Source organism: Ambystoma mexicanum, chromosome 5q (genome assembly GCF_040938575.1).
Source record: "Ambystoma mexicanum isolate Mex_15411 chromosome 5q, UKY_AmexF1_1, whole genome shotgun sequence".
Lineage (NCBI taxonomy): Eukaryota > Metazoa > Chordata > Amphibia > Caudata > Ambystomatidae > Ambystoma > Ambystoma mexicanum.
In genome coordinates, this window is record NC_090933.1 from 1,136,442,831 (window position 1) to 1,136,455,856 (window position 13,026).

The 13,026-nt window shown below is 47.8% G+C and overlaps 1 protein-coding gene across 1 annotated transcript in view; it reads right to left on the reverse strand.

Moving 5' to 3' along the window:
• Window positions 1-297: 297 nt before the first annotated feature.
• DNAAF11 (dynein axonemal assembly factor 11) overlaps window positions 298-13,026 on the reverse strand; it is a 408,750-nt gene continuing 396,021 nt past the window's right edge. The window contains exons 11-12 of the mRNA XM_069621647.1: window positions 2,761-2,843; window positions 298-1,594 (exon numbers count right to left, since the gene is read on the reverse strand). Coding sequence (XP_069477748.1) covers window positions 1,411-1,594; window positions 2,761-2,843 — 267 coding nt within the window. The 3' untranslated portion in view covers window positions 298-1,410. The remainder of the gene's footprint in view (window positions 1,595-2,760; window positions 2,844-13,026) is intronic.

Here is a 13,026-nt window from a genome sequence, read left to right on the forward strand (position 1 = left end):
TTCTTAAATACCTCTGGAGGTATTCTAGAAATTCCACCTCTGCCGGTGGTAAACTCTGAATTGGGAGGATTTAAAGAAATAACACCAGCGGAGGTGGTAACTCGCTCTGGCATATTACATTAAAGAAATCCGCCCAAATCTGAATGACACACAATCTTTTCTCAGGCACATTATTGAAATAGTCCTCCTTTGTTTATATAAAGATGAATAGGTATGAGAACTAGACAACATAGATTTATTCTCCTCAGGTAACAGCTAATAAATTACAGAATCATGATAGCAATTAAAATGAATAACTAATTGGTATAATCTTTTATTTTCTTACATCTTTGATGGTCTCCTCTTTTCACTTTCACATTACCACAGTTATCAAGGAAGCACATACAGAAATTGTGTCTTTATTTTTATGAAAAAAATATGATAATCTTTAAGGAAGCATGCACGATGTGTGATTATCATCAACATAACCAGTGTAAAACACGTGTAAGCCACTATTTAGTTTAGTGAATTTGTTTTGTATTTTAGGGCGATTGTTGTTTTGCAAATTTGCTTGGTAAATCAGAATTGCTCCCATAGTATATTACATTGCCTAGGGAAGGAAGCAATTGGATGTTACAAACGATATATATATATTTGTGTTACCCACATTTATGAATATACTCACGGATAAATAACGCACACACAGTGTATAGAGTTTTCTGTGTTGTAGTAGTGAACAACACTTTAACAGGTGGGTTTCTTTACAGATTGACTAGAGTATAAAAGACTGTGTAAATTATATTAGACAAACCTAGTATGGTACCTTTTTTGCTGGTATACCTTTGCCCAGAAGACCGATATTCCCTCATGGTGTGAGGTTTATTTGTCTTGCAACGGCAGGGTTATTCCTTTTCAGAGGTTTCAACCCGAAAGATGGGGTTTTACGAAAACAAACCACAAGAAAAAGAAATGTTGCTCCCTAGAAATTATATTTACAATATTTGAGCATACAGTGCTACATTTCAAGGTGCTCATGCTTAAAATATGTCAATATTAAAAAATACTGGCACAGCGATTCATCTGTAGAATAGTACCCATTGGAAAGCATAAAGAGTTGTACGAACTCATGCATTCAGTGCATAAAATTGATGTGTTTTCAATCCACAGTGTGTCAAGAAAATAAAGACAACACTTACTTTGCAAATATAAAAGTATATTATCATAGATCCTAATGTCCATTTTGATCAAACCATCCATATTTACAATATCAACAAATATCAATGTAAGACTGAATACTGAACATCTAACAACATGCTGTAGTTTACAAATGAATGTGCTTGGAGACTGCAGGCACTATAATGAAATCGCAGTACAAAATGTGATAGACAATTGAATGCCATCTTCAGCAGCATTGAGTGTTCGCAATACAGTTCATATTAAAGGAGGGACCTCGGAGTTATCATCAAAAGAGTCACTCTTCTCATGGCAGGTCAACTTTGTGTTCTGTAAATGTATGGGACCTTGGCGAACTGGCTTCTTTTTCTGAACAATGTTGGCTACATCAGGAAAGGAGTACGAACTTGGATCAACTTCCAGCTTCTCAGCAGTCTGTGTACTATAAAATGGGAAAAAAAACAAAAAATAAAAATCGGTCAAACAATTATTTCTCTATTTATTAACTACCTATTATAAAGCACTGCTGCCGCCATTACTTTAATGTTGGTACTCAATGATTGAGGGAAAAGTTATAGCAACTGCAGCAAAGATTTCTATAAAGAGAAGTGACCGGTCTTTAAAACATACGAAGAGCGACCTATGAAAAATACGCCAAAGATAACCACCAAAAAACCACCTGCACTGAAACATGACCAACCCTCCTGATGAGCCAAACAGAATGTGGGCCCAGTAAGTTAGTTATCTGAAGAAGAGGTGCAATGAGAGAGAAAGGAACTATCTGCAAACATTTGAGCTCAGGAATTCAGGGATGTTGGAGTTTGACTTGCCCCCGGAAGGCAATGCAGAGATTGTGATGAAGGAGAGACACGATTTGTAAAGTTAAGGTTACAAAGTTGTGGAGCAGCAGTATGCTGAAGATGCTGTAAATGCAGGGCGGAAGAGGTAGAAAGTCCCAGGAGAAGAGTGTTACAGTAATTAAGGTGACTTGAAAATAGGGATATTGACAAGAGTACCACTTTGCAGGAAAAGTAAATTGATGAAAGATTCTTGGGAGGAGATGAAGACGGGGTTGGGGCTTTGTAGTGTTTCTATTAAGTTATTATTGCATATGGTGTGTTTAATTAAAGCATACATATATGTTAATTAAACCTTGACTTTACGTTCCTTTATTTTGGGCTGTTGTTCTTTGCTATGCGGGTTGCTGCTGTTTCACATTTACACTCCTCTTGAGACTATAGCCTTCCCTCCGTGCACATTACCACAAAAGGCAAAGACGTGTGTCCCTTAACTGTGCCTGTTTAACCTTTCTGATTGGGCCAGCTCTTATTTTGTAGAAAGTTTGAGGGCTGAGTCAGCAGTGCAGCTGCTACTCATTCTTTTTCTCCTGCGGGGCAGAAGTCAATTTGTCCCAAGATGTAAATAAAGAAAACACACCCGTATTCTCCTACGCAGGTGTTGACAAATGTGACACACCAGTAATTGCTGTAGCCTGTGCCAGCACACATGACACATCAGTGGTCTCTGTTGCAGATGTTAGTAAACCCAGCAAACGCATTCCAATATAAACAGATTTAAACAAACTGCTAGCACAATCACAAATATCACCTCTGCTTTGTTTCCAGTCCACTGCTTTTGGTTGCTTTTGCTTTCATAGTTGATTTTGAATTAGTCCTAATTATTTCTGTCACCTATAAGAATCAGAAAGAATACATATATTTAAGTTACAGTAAAACCCATTTTAACAACAGGTTAGGTTGTAGATGCATATCCTTGTACACTACATCACAACGATTAAGAGTGACACAGCTAAGTACATGGAAGACCATGGCCTCCAGCCCATTCTGTCGCGAATGGATCACACAGCACGAGTGCACTAGGCCTTGTGGACCCCTGCACTTTATAGGCTCGCCTGGAAATGATTCAAAGTCTGCCAAGAACAACAGGCCCAATATTGCTCCAGCGCTCTGAATTCTAAAAACAAGAATCAAAACATGCTGCCAGCGACAAGCATTCACTCGTGTCCAACAGCAGTGAGATGGTCGGGTGCCCGCTGCCGCGTCGGCCTTCTTTGGCTACTAAACAAGGAAGTGCATCCCCCGCCATCTTGCCTGCTGCCAAAAGCAGCCATTTATACTGAAAGCAAATCCGTCGCTATTAGTGGACATTACCTGACAACTGCAATTCAAGAAGCAATAATATCCCATCCAAATATATTCTACTGTGAAGGCAATCACTTGAGTATTATTCCCACCAATGGAACAAAAACATGTACGATTTGCTTTCTTGGCCGGCGTCTTCAATCACTTAGTTTTGCAGGATATTTGCTGGGTATCTGTGACTCAGCATTTTATTTTCTTGAGCGTTAATGGCATTCTGTTGTGATGCCTTCTTATTGATCCCCTCCAATGTGATATCCCTTCTCCTCAATCTACAGGGATGAGAGATGTTGCACACTGCAGGAAGGGTGGAAGACCACAAATACCATGCATGGTAACTGACTCTTTTCTCCCCACCACCCACTCTAGAAGACCGGAGAAAAGAGGGGAAACAGGTATAATATGTGGCACGCCCCCATTGACCATTAGGGAGCTCATTTTGCACCTAATCATGGGGAGTCAGTAAATCAGCATTGCAATGCAACAGGTCCCTGCCGCCAAATTTCAACATTTGCACAATGGAGTGCAAATGTGCAGGACAAAAGGCAGTATACATATGCGTATGCTGCCTTTTGCCTTGAACTTTTGCACTCTGCCGTGCAAAGCAAGTAAATCTGCCTGGCGTGCTTGCATGCCAGGCAGTGTTTACTTTTAATTGCTTTTAATTATTTGTATAGGCTCGCATTGCAAGCGGCGCTCACAATTAAATAATGGTAAGCAGTGTTCACAACTCTAAAAGAAATGCTGTCCAGCATGCAAGCACAATTAAAGATATGTCCATCATAAGCTGTGTTCACAATTACAAATAAACACTGCCTGATATGTGAGCATTAATTGTACACAGTGCTGCCATGTAGACATGGCAGCAGCGTGTACAATGGATCCCTATGAGGTTCCCCTGCTTTATGCCAGGGCATAAAGTAGGCAGACCCCATAGGGACCGCCAGCATTTGTATGGTAGTGAGGAAGGTGGTGGAAACGGAAGTTGCATTCTGCTCCGCCATACAAATGATCATAAATGTGGCGTGGCATGAATGGAAGACGTTAAAGCCTTACTCAAGGCTTTTACGTCTTCCATTCACGTAACGGCACAATGGAACATGCGCTCTTAGGTGTCATGAGAGTTTACATGTAGTACTGCTAACAGGGGTCAAGTCCTTAAAAAAAAAAAAGAGGGGGACTCATTAACATACCAATTGAATGTGGTGTCACCAGAAATCAGCAATTCAAGATACCCTCCGAAAAAAAGTGGGGGGACTTCTGAAAAAAGTGGGGGGGACTGTGTCCACATGCGTGTACCCTCGACTTGAGCTCTAACTGTTAAAGTTAAAGGCCCTGATTCACAAAACGTTCTACTATGGGATTGCGCCATTATAAAACACGTCCATGAATCAGGCCCGAAATGAGTTGAAAAACGTATTCCCTTTCTCATATTCACATATTAAACACTTTTGTTTATGAAAGTAACACTGATATTGTATATGGACATTTCCTACCCTTTTAAAATAAATAAGTCTGACATCTCAAAAATCTCATTTTTACAAAACATCACAGTGTACCAACAAAGGAAATAGAGTTTTTTTTTGCAGCCCCTATGCTATCAAAAAAGTGTTATTGTAGGTTTGGCTTGAGAGAATGTAAGCTCGCTTTCATATAAGCAGGGGAACAAAATATAAGAGGTTTCCTTTGAATGCAGTCTGTGTGTTTTCATTGGTCCTGCCTTCCGCGGCAAATGTAGTCATGTTTGTTACTGGTGCTTCAGTGCACTGAGACTTTTCATTGGCGGTTTAGTGTATGTTCATTGGATAGAGGGCGCTTCTGTATTCTGCAGTTTAATGTTGCTGTAAAAAAAAAATCTGCCTCCTTTGCCAGCGCGGGCCTTCAGTAGAACTAAAGAAAGATAATTAAGTCTGGCGTGTGAACAAAGGGGAAGGACAATAATAGCTAGCAACTCTCTCAAGTTTCATAGCAGGTGAAGAGAGGATAGCTTAAGTGCAGCACCCTACCTTGTAAGGAGAACCCTGAACTTTTCAGCCAAGTTCCAAAATGAAATATGGCTTGTTTGCCCTCTAAACGAAGCTGTGTTCCGTCAGCCTGAGGACGGCTGACCCAAACAAAGACTGAAATGGTCGTCTGTTCACGAACTCCAGCATTGACTCCATAGTGCAGCTTCTCCAGTGGTCTTTAACAGAGTCCCGATGATTTGGAGTCTAGGCTGCAGGAGACCATCTGTGGACCCAGAGGCTGATATATCAGTGGTAGTAAAGGGCCTCCACCCAGGAACCCAGCGAAAGAGTCTTGCCTCCCCCGAGCGGCGCTACACAGACAGCAGTACAAGAGGCAACTTTTCCACCTGAAGTAATATATATGTATATATATGGAAACATTGACCAAAATATATATTACAGAGCAAACCCAAGAAAATCGACCAAGTATGAATATATATCAATATGCACATGTTTGTTTGTTTCTTTGTTTGTAGCGCACGCCAGACCCAGAGGTATCAGGGCGCAGAGACATGGATATTCTAAGCTTACAAGTTACAGAATAAGTAACAGGATTTTACATCATTTACAAATTGCATACTTATTACACAAGGAATATACATAGTCAAAAGGGTGTGGTGTCGCAGTGGTTGACATTTGTGAATTACGCACTGGGCGACCAGAGAATAAAATACAGGTTATGGTGCAGGGGGTAGGTAGGAAGGAAAGGAAGTCGGGGGAGCTGATGAAGAGGAGAAGTTGGGGAATCCTCTCTTACAAGTTAGGATGGCTTTGGATATCATTGGATTTGAGCCAATTGATAAGATTGCACCTGAAATGTCGGTAACTTTGGTTTTCCCTTACTCGTGGGGGTAAAGAGTTCCATAGTTGGGTGGCTTTGACCGGGAATCTATTACTAAATACGGCACAAGCGGGAAAGGTACCCAACGCCACTCTTGATGACCTACTGCCATATAGGCAGCCACATATATTTCTAAATTAGACCTCAATGCTGGTTATCCCCAAATCCTGCATAGTGACTCCCACCACATAAAGATGTTTTCATCCCATTTGGCCCTATACCACTGTAAAGCTCTGGCGTCTCCTCTGCGGTGGAAGTCTTTCTAAATATCATAAGGGGTGTCATCACCAGCATTGCCGGGGTTATCAATGTCAGTGATGAAATCCTGATATCTGAAAAGAGCCTGGCGGAACACCATCTCCGGCAGCACACAGTTTAACTATGGATGAAAGAACAAGGGCCTCATCCTCAACCACAGTAAATGCACAGATACGATCTAGATTCCTCCGGATTCATATTTCAAAAAGATGGAGTCTCTGCCGAATGGCAAAAGGTTAACTTTAAAACTGTGCCTGCCCCAAAACCAATCCGAAATATGGAGCTTCCTAGGCATGGTTAACTATTGCAGGAGGTTTATCACCAACCTCGCCATCATCACCGAATCCCTGTGAGGATAGCCGAACCGTGGAAATGTGTTGAATAGCAAGTACCAGCATTTCCAGCGACTAAGCACACCCTGTCTGCGGGCACCACCATGGCGTATTTCAACCCAAGGTTACAAACAAAGCTTGTCGTTGATGACAGCCCACATGGCATCGGTGCAGTACTAACCCAACGCATACAAGCCAGTGACATCATACCAGTGGCATTCACGAGCAGAGCCTTAACATCCCTAGAAACGAGGTACTCCCAAATTGAAAAGAAAGCCATTGCGTGGTGTGTGAATACCATCATTTCTGCCTATATTTCTATGGCAGCCACTGACTGACAACAAATGCCTTATCTCGATATTCAGTGGGTCTGCACTACTTCCTCCCCCGAGGATAAAGAAATTGATGCTGCAATTCCAGGAATTTGAATTCGGCATTCAATACCACCCAGAGACAAAGAAAGCGGCGGACTTTAATTCATCATCACCTCCCAAGAGGCTACTCCAGGAGATGCAAGAGCAATATTTCATCTGGAACAACACGTTAACATCCAGGCCATACGAGAAGACTTAGGTGCAAGTGGAAGAGATTCATTGAGGCCCAGCTACACAGAACAGAGACAGTGCAGTGATTCCTGAAAGGTCTATCCCTCAAGAAAGAGGAATTGTCCATGTTCAAGGAAGATCTGTTGTTGAGGGGAGACCGAACTGTCACCCTGTCAACACAGATTACTAGAGTGGCACATGCAGGGTACCAAGGCCAAAGTAAGGTGGAAATAGTGATCTTCACATCAGCCACTGTGAAGATACCAAAGCTGTAAAATATATATTCACAGCACATGACTACCAGTGTCCGTGAACACAGATAAGTGGCCCCATTTTCAAGGGTGGGTGGAATACTTGCTAAAACATTTCAACATCTAGCACAGGCATGTTATTCCATGCTGGCCACAGGTCAAAAGACACTCAGAACAATGAATGCAATGCTCAACAAGGTTCCGAGAATGTCAGCTGCTGGGGAGCAGCTGTAAGTGGATCTAGGTCACCTGGCCTAAGCCCCATCCAGCTGGTGCCTTCCTGCTTGCCGCTCTTTCCCCTACTTAAGGAGCCCTCCAGCCTCTTTTCCTTTGCAGCTGGGGAGCAGGTGTAAGTGGATCTAGGTCACCTGACCTAAGCCCTGCCCACCTGGTGCTTTCCTGGTTGGCACTCTTTTTCACCACTTAGCAAGCCCCGCCCACCTGGTGCGTTCCTGCTTGCCGCTCTTTTCCCTACTTAAGGAGCCCTCCAGCCTCTTTTCCTTTGCAGCTGGGGAGCAGGTGTAAGTGGATCTAGGTCACCTGACCTAAGCCCTGCCCACCTGGTGCTTTCCTGGTTGCCGCTCTTTTTCACCACTTAGCAAGCCCCACCCACTTGGTGCCTTCCTGCTTGCCGCTCTTTTCCCTACTTAAAGAGCCCTCCAGCCTCTTTTCCTTTGCAGCTGGGGAGCAGGTGTAAGTGGGTCTAAGTCACCTGACCTAAGCGCCGCCCACCTGGTGCCTTCCAGGTTGGTTGCCCCTCTTTTGCACCACTTAGCAAGCCCCGCCCACCTGGTGCCTTCCTGCTTTCCGCTCTTTTTCACCACTTAACAAGCCCCGCACACAGGGTGCCTTCCTGCATGCCGCCCTTTTCCCTACTTAAGGAGCCCTACAGCTGCTTTTCCTTTGCAGCTGGGGAGCAGGTTGAAGCGGATCTAGGTCACCTAAGCACCACCCACCTGGTGCCTTCCTGGTTGCGGCTCTTTTTCACCACTTAGCAAGCCCCGCCCACATGGTGCCTTCCTGCATGCCGCCCTTTTCCCTACTTAAGGAGCCCTCCAGCCGCTTTTCCTTTGCAGCTGGGGAGCAGGTGTAAGTGGATCTAGGTCACCTGGCCTAAGCCCTGCCCACCTGGTGCTTTCCTGGTTGCCGCTCTTTTTCACCACTTAGCAAACCCCACCCACTTGGTGCCTTACTGCTTGCCGCTCTGTTCCCTACTTAAGGAGCCCTCGAGCCTCTTTTCCTTTGCAGCTGGGGAGCATGTGTAAGAGGATATAGGTCACCTGGCCTAAGCCCCGCCCACCTGGTGCCTTCTGGTTGCCGCTCTTTTTCACCACTTAGCAAGCCCCGCCCACCTGGTGCCTTCCTGCTTGCCGCTCTTTTCCCTACTTAAGGAGCCCTCCAGCTGCTTTTCCTTTGCAGCTGGGGAGCAGGTGTAAGTGGATCTAGGTCACCTGGCCTAAGTCCCACCCACTTGGTGCCTTCCTGGTTGCTGCTCTTTTTCACCACCTGGCAAGCCCTGCCCACCTGGTGCCTTCCTGCTTGCTGCTCTTTTCCCTACTTAAAGAGCCCTACTTTTCCTTTGCAGCTGGGGAGCAGGTGTAAGTGGATCTAGGTCACCTGGCCTAAGCCCTGCCCACCTGGTGCCGTCCTGGTTGCCGCTCTTTTTCACCACTTAGCAAGCCCCGCCCACCTGGTGCCTTCCTACTTGCCGCTCTTTTCCCTATTTAAGAAGTCCTCCAGCCTCTTTTCCTTTGCAGCTGTGGAGCAGGTGTAAGTGGATCTAGGTCACCTGGCCTAAGCCCCGCCCACCTTGTGCCTTCCTGCTTGCTGCTCTTTTTCACCACTTAGCAAGCCCCGACCACCTGGTGCCTCCTGCTTGCCGCTCTTTTCCATACTTAAGGAGCCCTGTAGCCGATTTTCCTTTGCAGCTGGGGAGCAGGTGTAAGTGGATCTAGGTCACCTGGCCTAAGCGCCGCCCACCGGGTGCCTTCCAGGTTGGTTGCCCCTCTTTTGCACCACTTAGCAAGCCCCCCCCACTTGGTACCTTCCTGCTTGCCGCTCTTTTTCACCACTTAACAAGCACCACCCACCTGGTGCCTTCCTGTTTGCCGCACTTTTCACTACTTAAGGAGCCCTCCAGGTGTTTTTCCTTTGCAGCTGAGGAGAAGGTGTAAGCGGATCTAGGTCACCTGGCCTAAGCACCACCCACCTAGTGCCTTCCTGGTTGCGGCTCTTTTTCACCACTTAGCAAGCCCCGCCCACATGGTGCCTTCCTGCATGCCGCTCTTTTCCCTACTTGAGCCTTCCAGCCGCTTTTCCTTTGCAGCTGGGGAGCAGGTGTAAGTGGATCTAGGTCACCTGGCCTAAGCCCCGCCCACCTGGTGCTTTCCTGGTTGCCGCTCTTTTTCACCACTTAGCAAACCCCACCCACTTGGTGCCTTCCTGCTTGCCGCTCTTTTCCCTACTTAAGGAGCACTCCAGCCTCTTTTCCTTTGCAGCTGGGAAGCAGGTTTAAGTGGATCTAGGTCACCTGGCCTAAGCCCCGCCCACCAGATGCTTTCCTGGTTGCCGTTCTTTTTCACCACTTAGCAAGCCCCACCAACGCGGTGCCTTCCTGCTTGCCCCTCTTTTCCCTACTTAAGGAGCCCTCCAGCTTCTTTTCCTTTGCAGCTGGGGAGCATGTGTAAGAGGATATAGGTCACCTGGCCTAAGCCCCGCCCACCTGGTGCCTTCTGGTTGCCGCTCTTTTTGACCACTTAGCAAGCCCCGCCCACCTGGTGCCTTCCTGCTTGCCGCTCTTTTCCCTACTTAAGGAGCCCTAATGCAGCTTTTCCTTTGCAGCTGGGGAGCAGGTGTAAGCGGATCTAGGTCACCTGGCCTAAGCACCACCCACCTGGTGCCTTCCTGGTTGCGGCTCTTTTTCACCACTTAGCAAGCCCCGCCCACATGGTGCCTTCCTGCATGCCGCCCTTTTCCCTACTTAAGGAGCCCTCCAGCCGCTTTTCCTTTGCAGCTGGGGAGCAGGTGTAAGTAGATCTAGGTCTCCTGGCCTAAGCCCGGGCAACCTGGTGCTTTCCTGGTTGCCGCTCTTTTTCACCACTTAGCAAACCCCACCCACTTGGTGCCTTCCTGCTTGCCACTCTTTTCCCTTCTTAAGGAGCCCTCCAGCCTCTTTTCCTTTGCAGCTGGGGAGCATGTGTGAGTGGATCTAGGTCAGCTGGCCTAAGCACCACCCACTTGATGCCTTCCTGGTTGTTGCTCTTTTTCACCACCTGGCAAGCCCTGCCCACCTGGTGCCTTCCTGCTTGCTGCTCTTTTCCCTGCTTAAAGAGCCCTGCTTTTCCTTTGCAGCTGGGGAGCAGGTGTAAGTGGATCTAGGTCACCTGGCCTAAGCCCTGCCCACCTGGTGCCATCCTGGTTGCCGCTCTTTTTCACCACTTAGCAAGCCCCGCCCACCTGGTGCCTTCCTACTTGCCGCTCTTTTCCCTACTTAAGAAGCCCTCCAGCCTCTTTTCCTTTGCAGCTGGGGAGCAGGTGTAAGTGGATCTAGGTCACCTGGCCTAAGCCCCGCCCACCTGGTGCCTTCCTGCTTGCTGCTCTTTTTCACCACTTAGCAAGCCCAGCCCACCTGATGCCTTCCTGCTTGCCGCTCTTTTTCACCACTTAGCAAGCACCACCCACCTGGTGCCTTCCTGTTTGCCGCTCTTTTCCCTACTTATGCAGCCCTCCAGGTGTTTTTCCTTTGCAGCTGGGGAGAAGGTGTAAGCGGATCTAGGTCACCTGGCCTAAGCACCCCCCACCTGGTGCCTTCTGGTTGCCGCTCTTTTTCACCATTTAGCCAGCCCCACCCACCTTGTGCCTTCCTGCTTGCCGCTCTTTTCCCTACTTAAGGAGCCCTCCAGCTGCTTTTCCTTTGCAGCTGGGGAGCAGGTGTAAGTGGATCTAGGTCACCGGGCCAAAGCCCCACCCACTTGATGCCTTCCTGGTTGTTGCTCTTTTTCACCACCTGGCAAGCCCTGGCCACCTGGTGCCTTCCTGCTTGCTGCTCTTTTCCCTGCTTAAAGAGCCCTGCTTTTCCTTTGCAGCTGGGGAGCAGGTGTAAGTGGATCTAGGTCACCTGGCCTAAGCCCTGCCCACCTGGTGCCATCCTGGTTGCCGCTCTTTTTCACCACTTAGCAAGCCTCGCCCACCTGGTGCCTTACTACTTGCCGCTCTTTTCCCTACTTAAGAAGCCCTCCAGCCTCTTTTCCTTTGCAGCTGGGGAGCAGGTGTAAGTGGATCTAGGTCACCTGGCCTAAGCCCCGCCCACCTGGTGCCTTCCTGCTTGCTGCTCTTTTTCACCACTTAGCAAGCCCAGCCCACCTGGTGCCTTCCTGCTTGCCGCTCTTTTTCACCACTTAGCAAGCACCACCCACCTGGTGCCTTCCTGTTTGCCGCTCTTTTCCCTACTTATGCAGCCCTCCAGGTGTTTTTCCTTTGCAGCTGGGAAGAAGGTGTAAGCGGATCTAGGTCACCTGGCCTAAGCACCACCCACCTAGTGCCTTCCTGGTTGCCGCTCTTTTTCACCACTTAGCAAGCCCCGCCCACCTGGTGACTTCCTACTTGCCGCTCTTTTACCTACTTAAGAAGCCCTGAAGCCTCTTTTCCTTTGCAGCTGGGGAGCAGGTGTAAGTGGATCTAGGTCACCTGGCCTAAGCCCCGCCCACCTGGTGCCTTCCTGCTTGCTGCTCTTTTTCACCACTTAGCAAGCCCCGACCACCTGGTGCCTTCCTGCTTGCCTCTCTTTTCCATACTTAAGGAGCCCTGCAGCCGATTTTCCTTTGCAGCTGGGGAGCAGGTGTAAGTGGATCTAGGTCACCTGGCCTAAGCGCCGCCCATCTGGTGCCTTCCAGGTTGGTTGTCCCTCTTTTGCACCACTTAGCAAGCCCCCCGCCCACCTGGTGCCTTCCTGCTTGCTGCTCTTTTTCACCACTTAGCAAGCCCCGCCCACATGGTGCCTTCCTGCATGCCGCTCTTTTCCCTACTTAAGGAGCCTTCCAGCCGCTTTTCATTTGCAACTGGGGAGCAGGTGTAAGTGGATCTAGGTCACCTGGCCTAAGCCCCGCCCACCTGGTGCCTTCTGGTTGCCGATCTTTTTCACCACTTAGCAAGGCCCCCGCCCACCTGGTGCCTTCCTGCTTGCCGCTCTTTTTCACCACTTAGCAAGCCCCGCCCACCTGGTGCCTTCCTGCTTGCCGCTCTTTTCCCTACTTAAGGAGCCCTCCAGCCTCTTTTCCTTTGCAGCTGGGGAGCATGTGTAAGTGGATCTAGGTCACCTGGCCTAAGCCCCACCCACCTGGTGCCTTCCTGGTTGCCGCTCTTTTTCACCTCTTAGCAAGCACCGCCCACCTGGTGCCTTTCTGCTTGCCGCTCTTTCCCCTACTTATGGAGCCCTCCAGCCTCTTTTCCTTTGCAGGTGGGGAGCAGGTGTAAGTGGATCTAG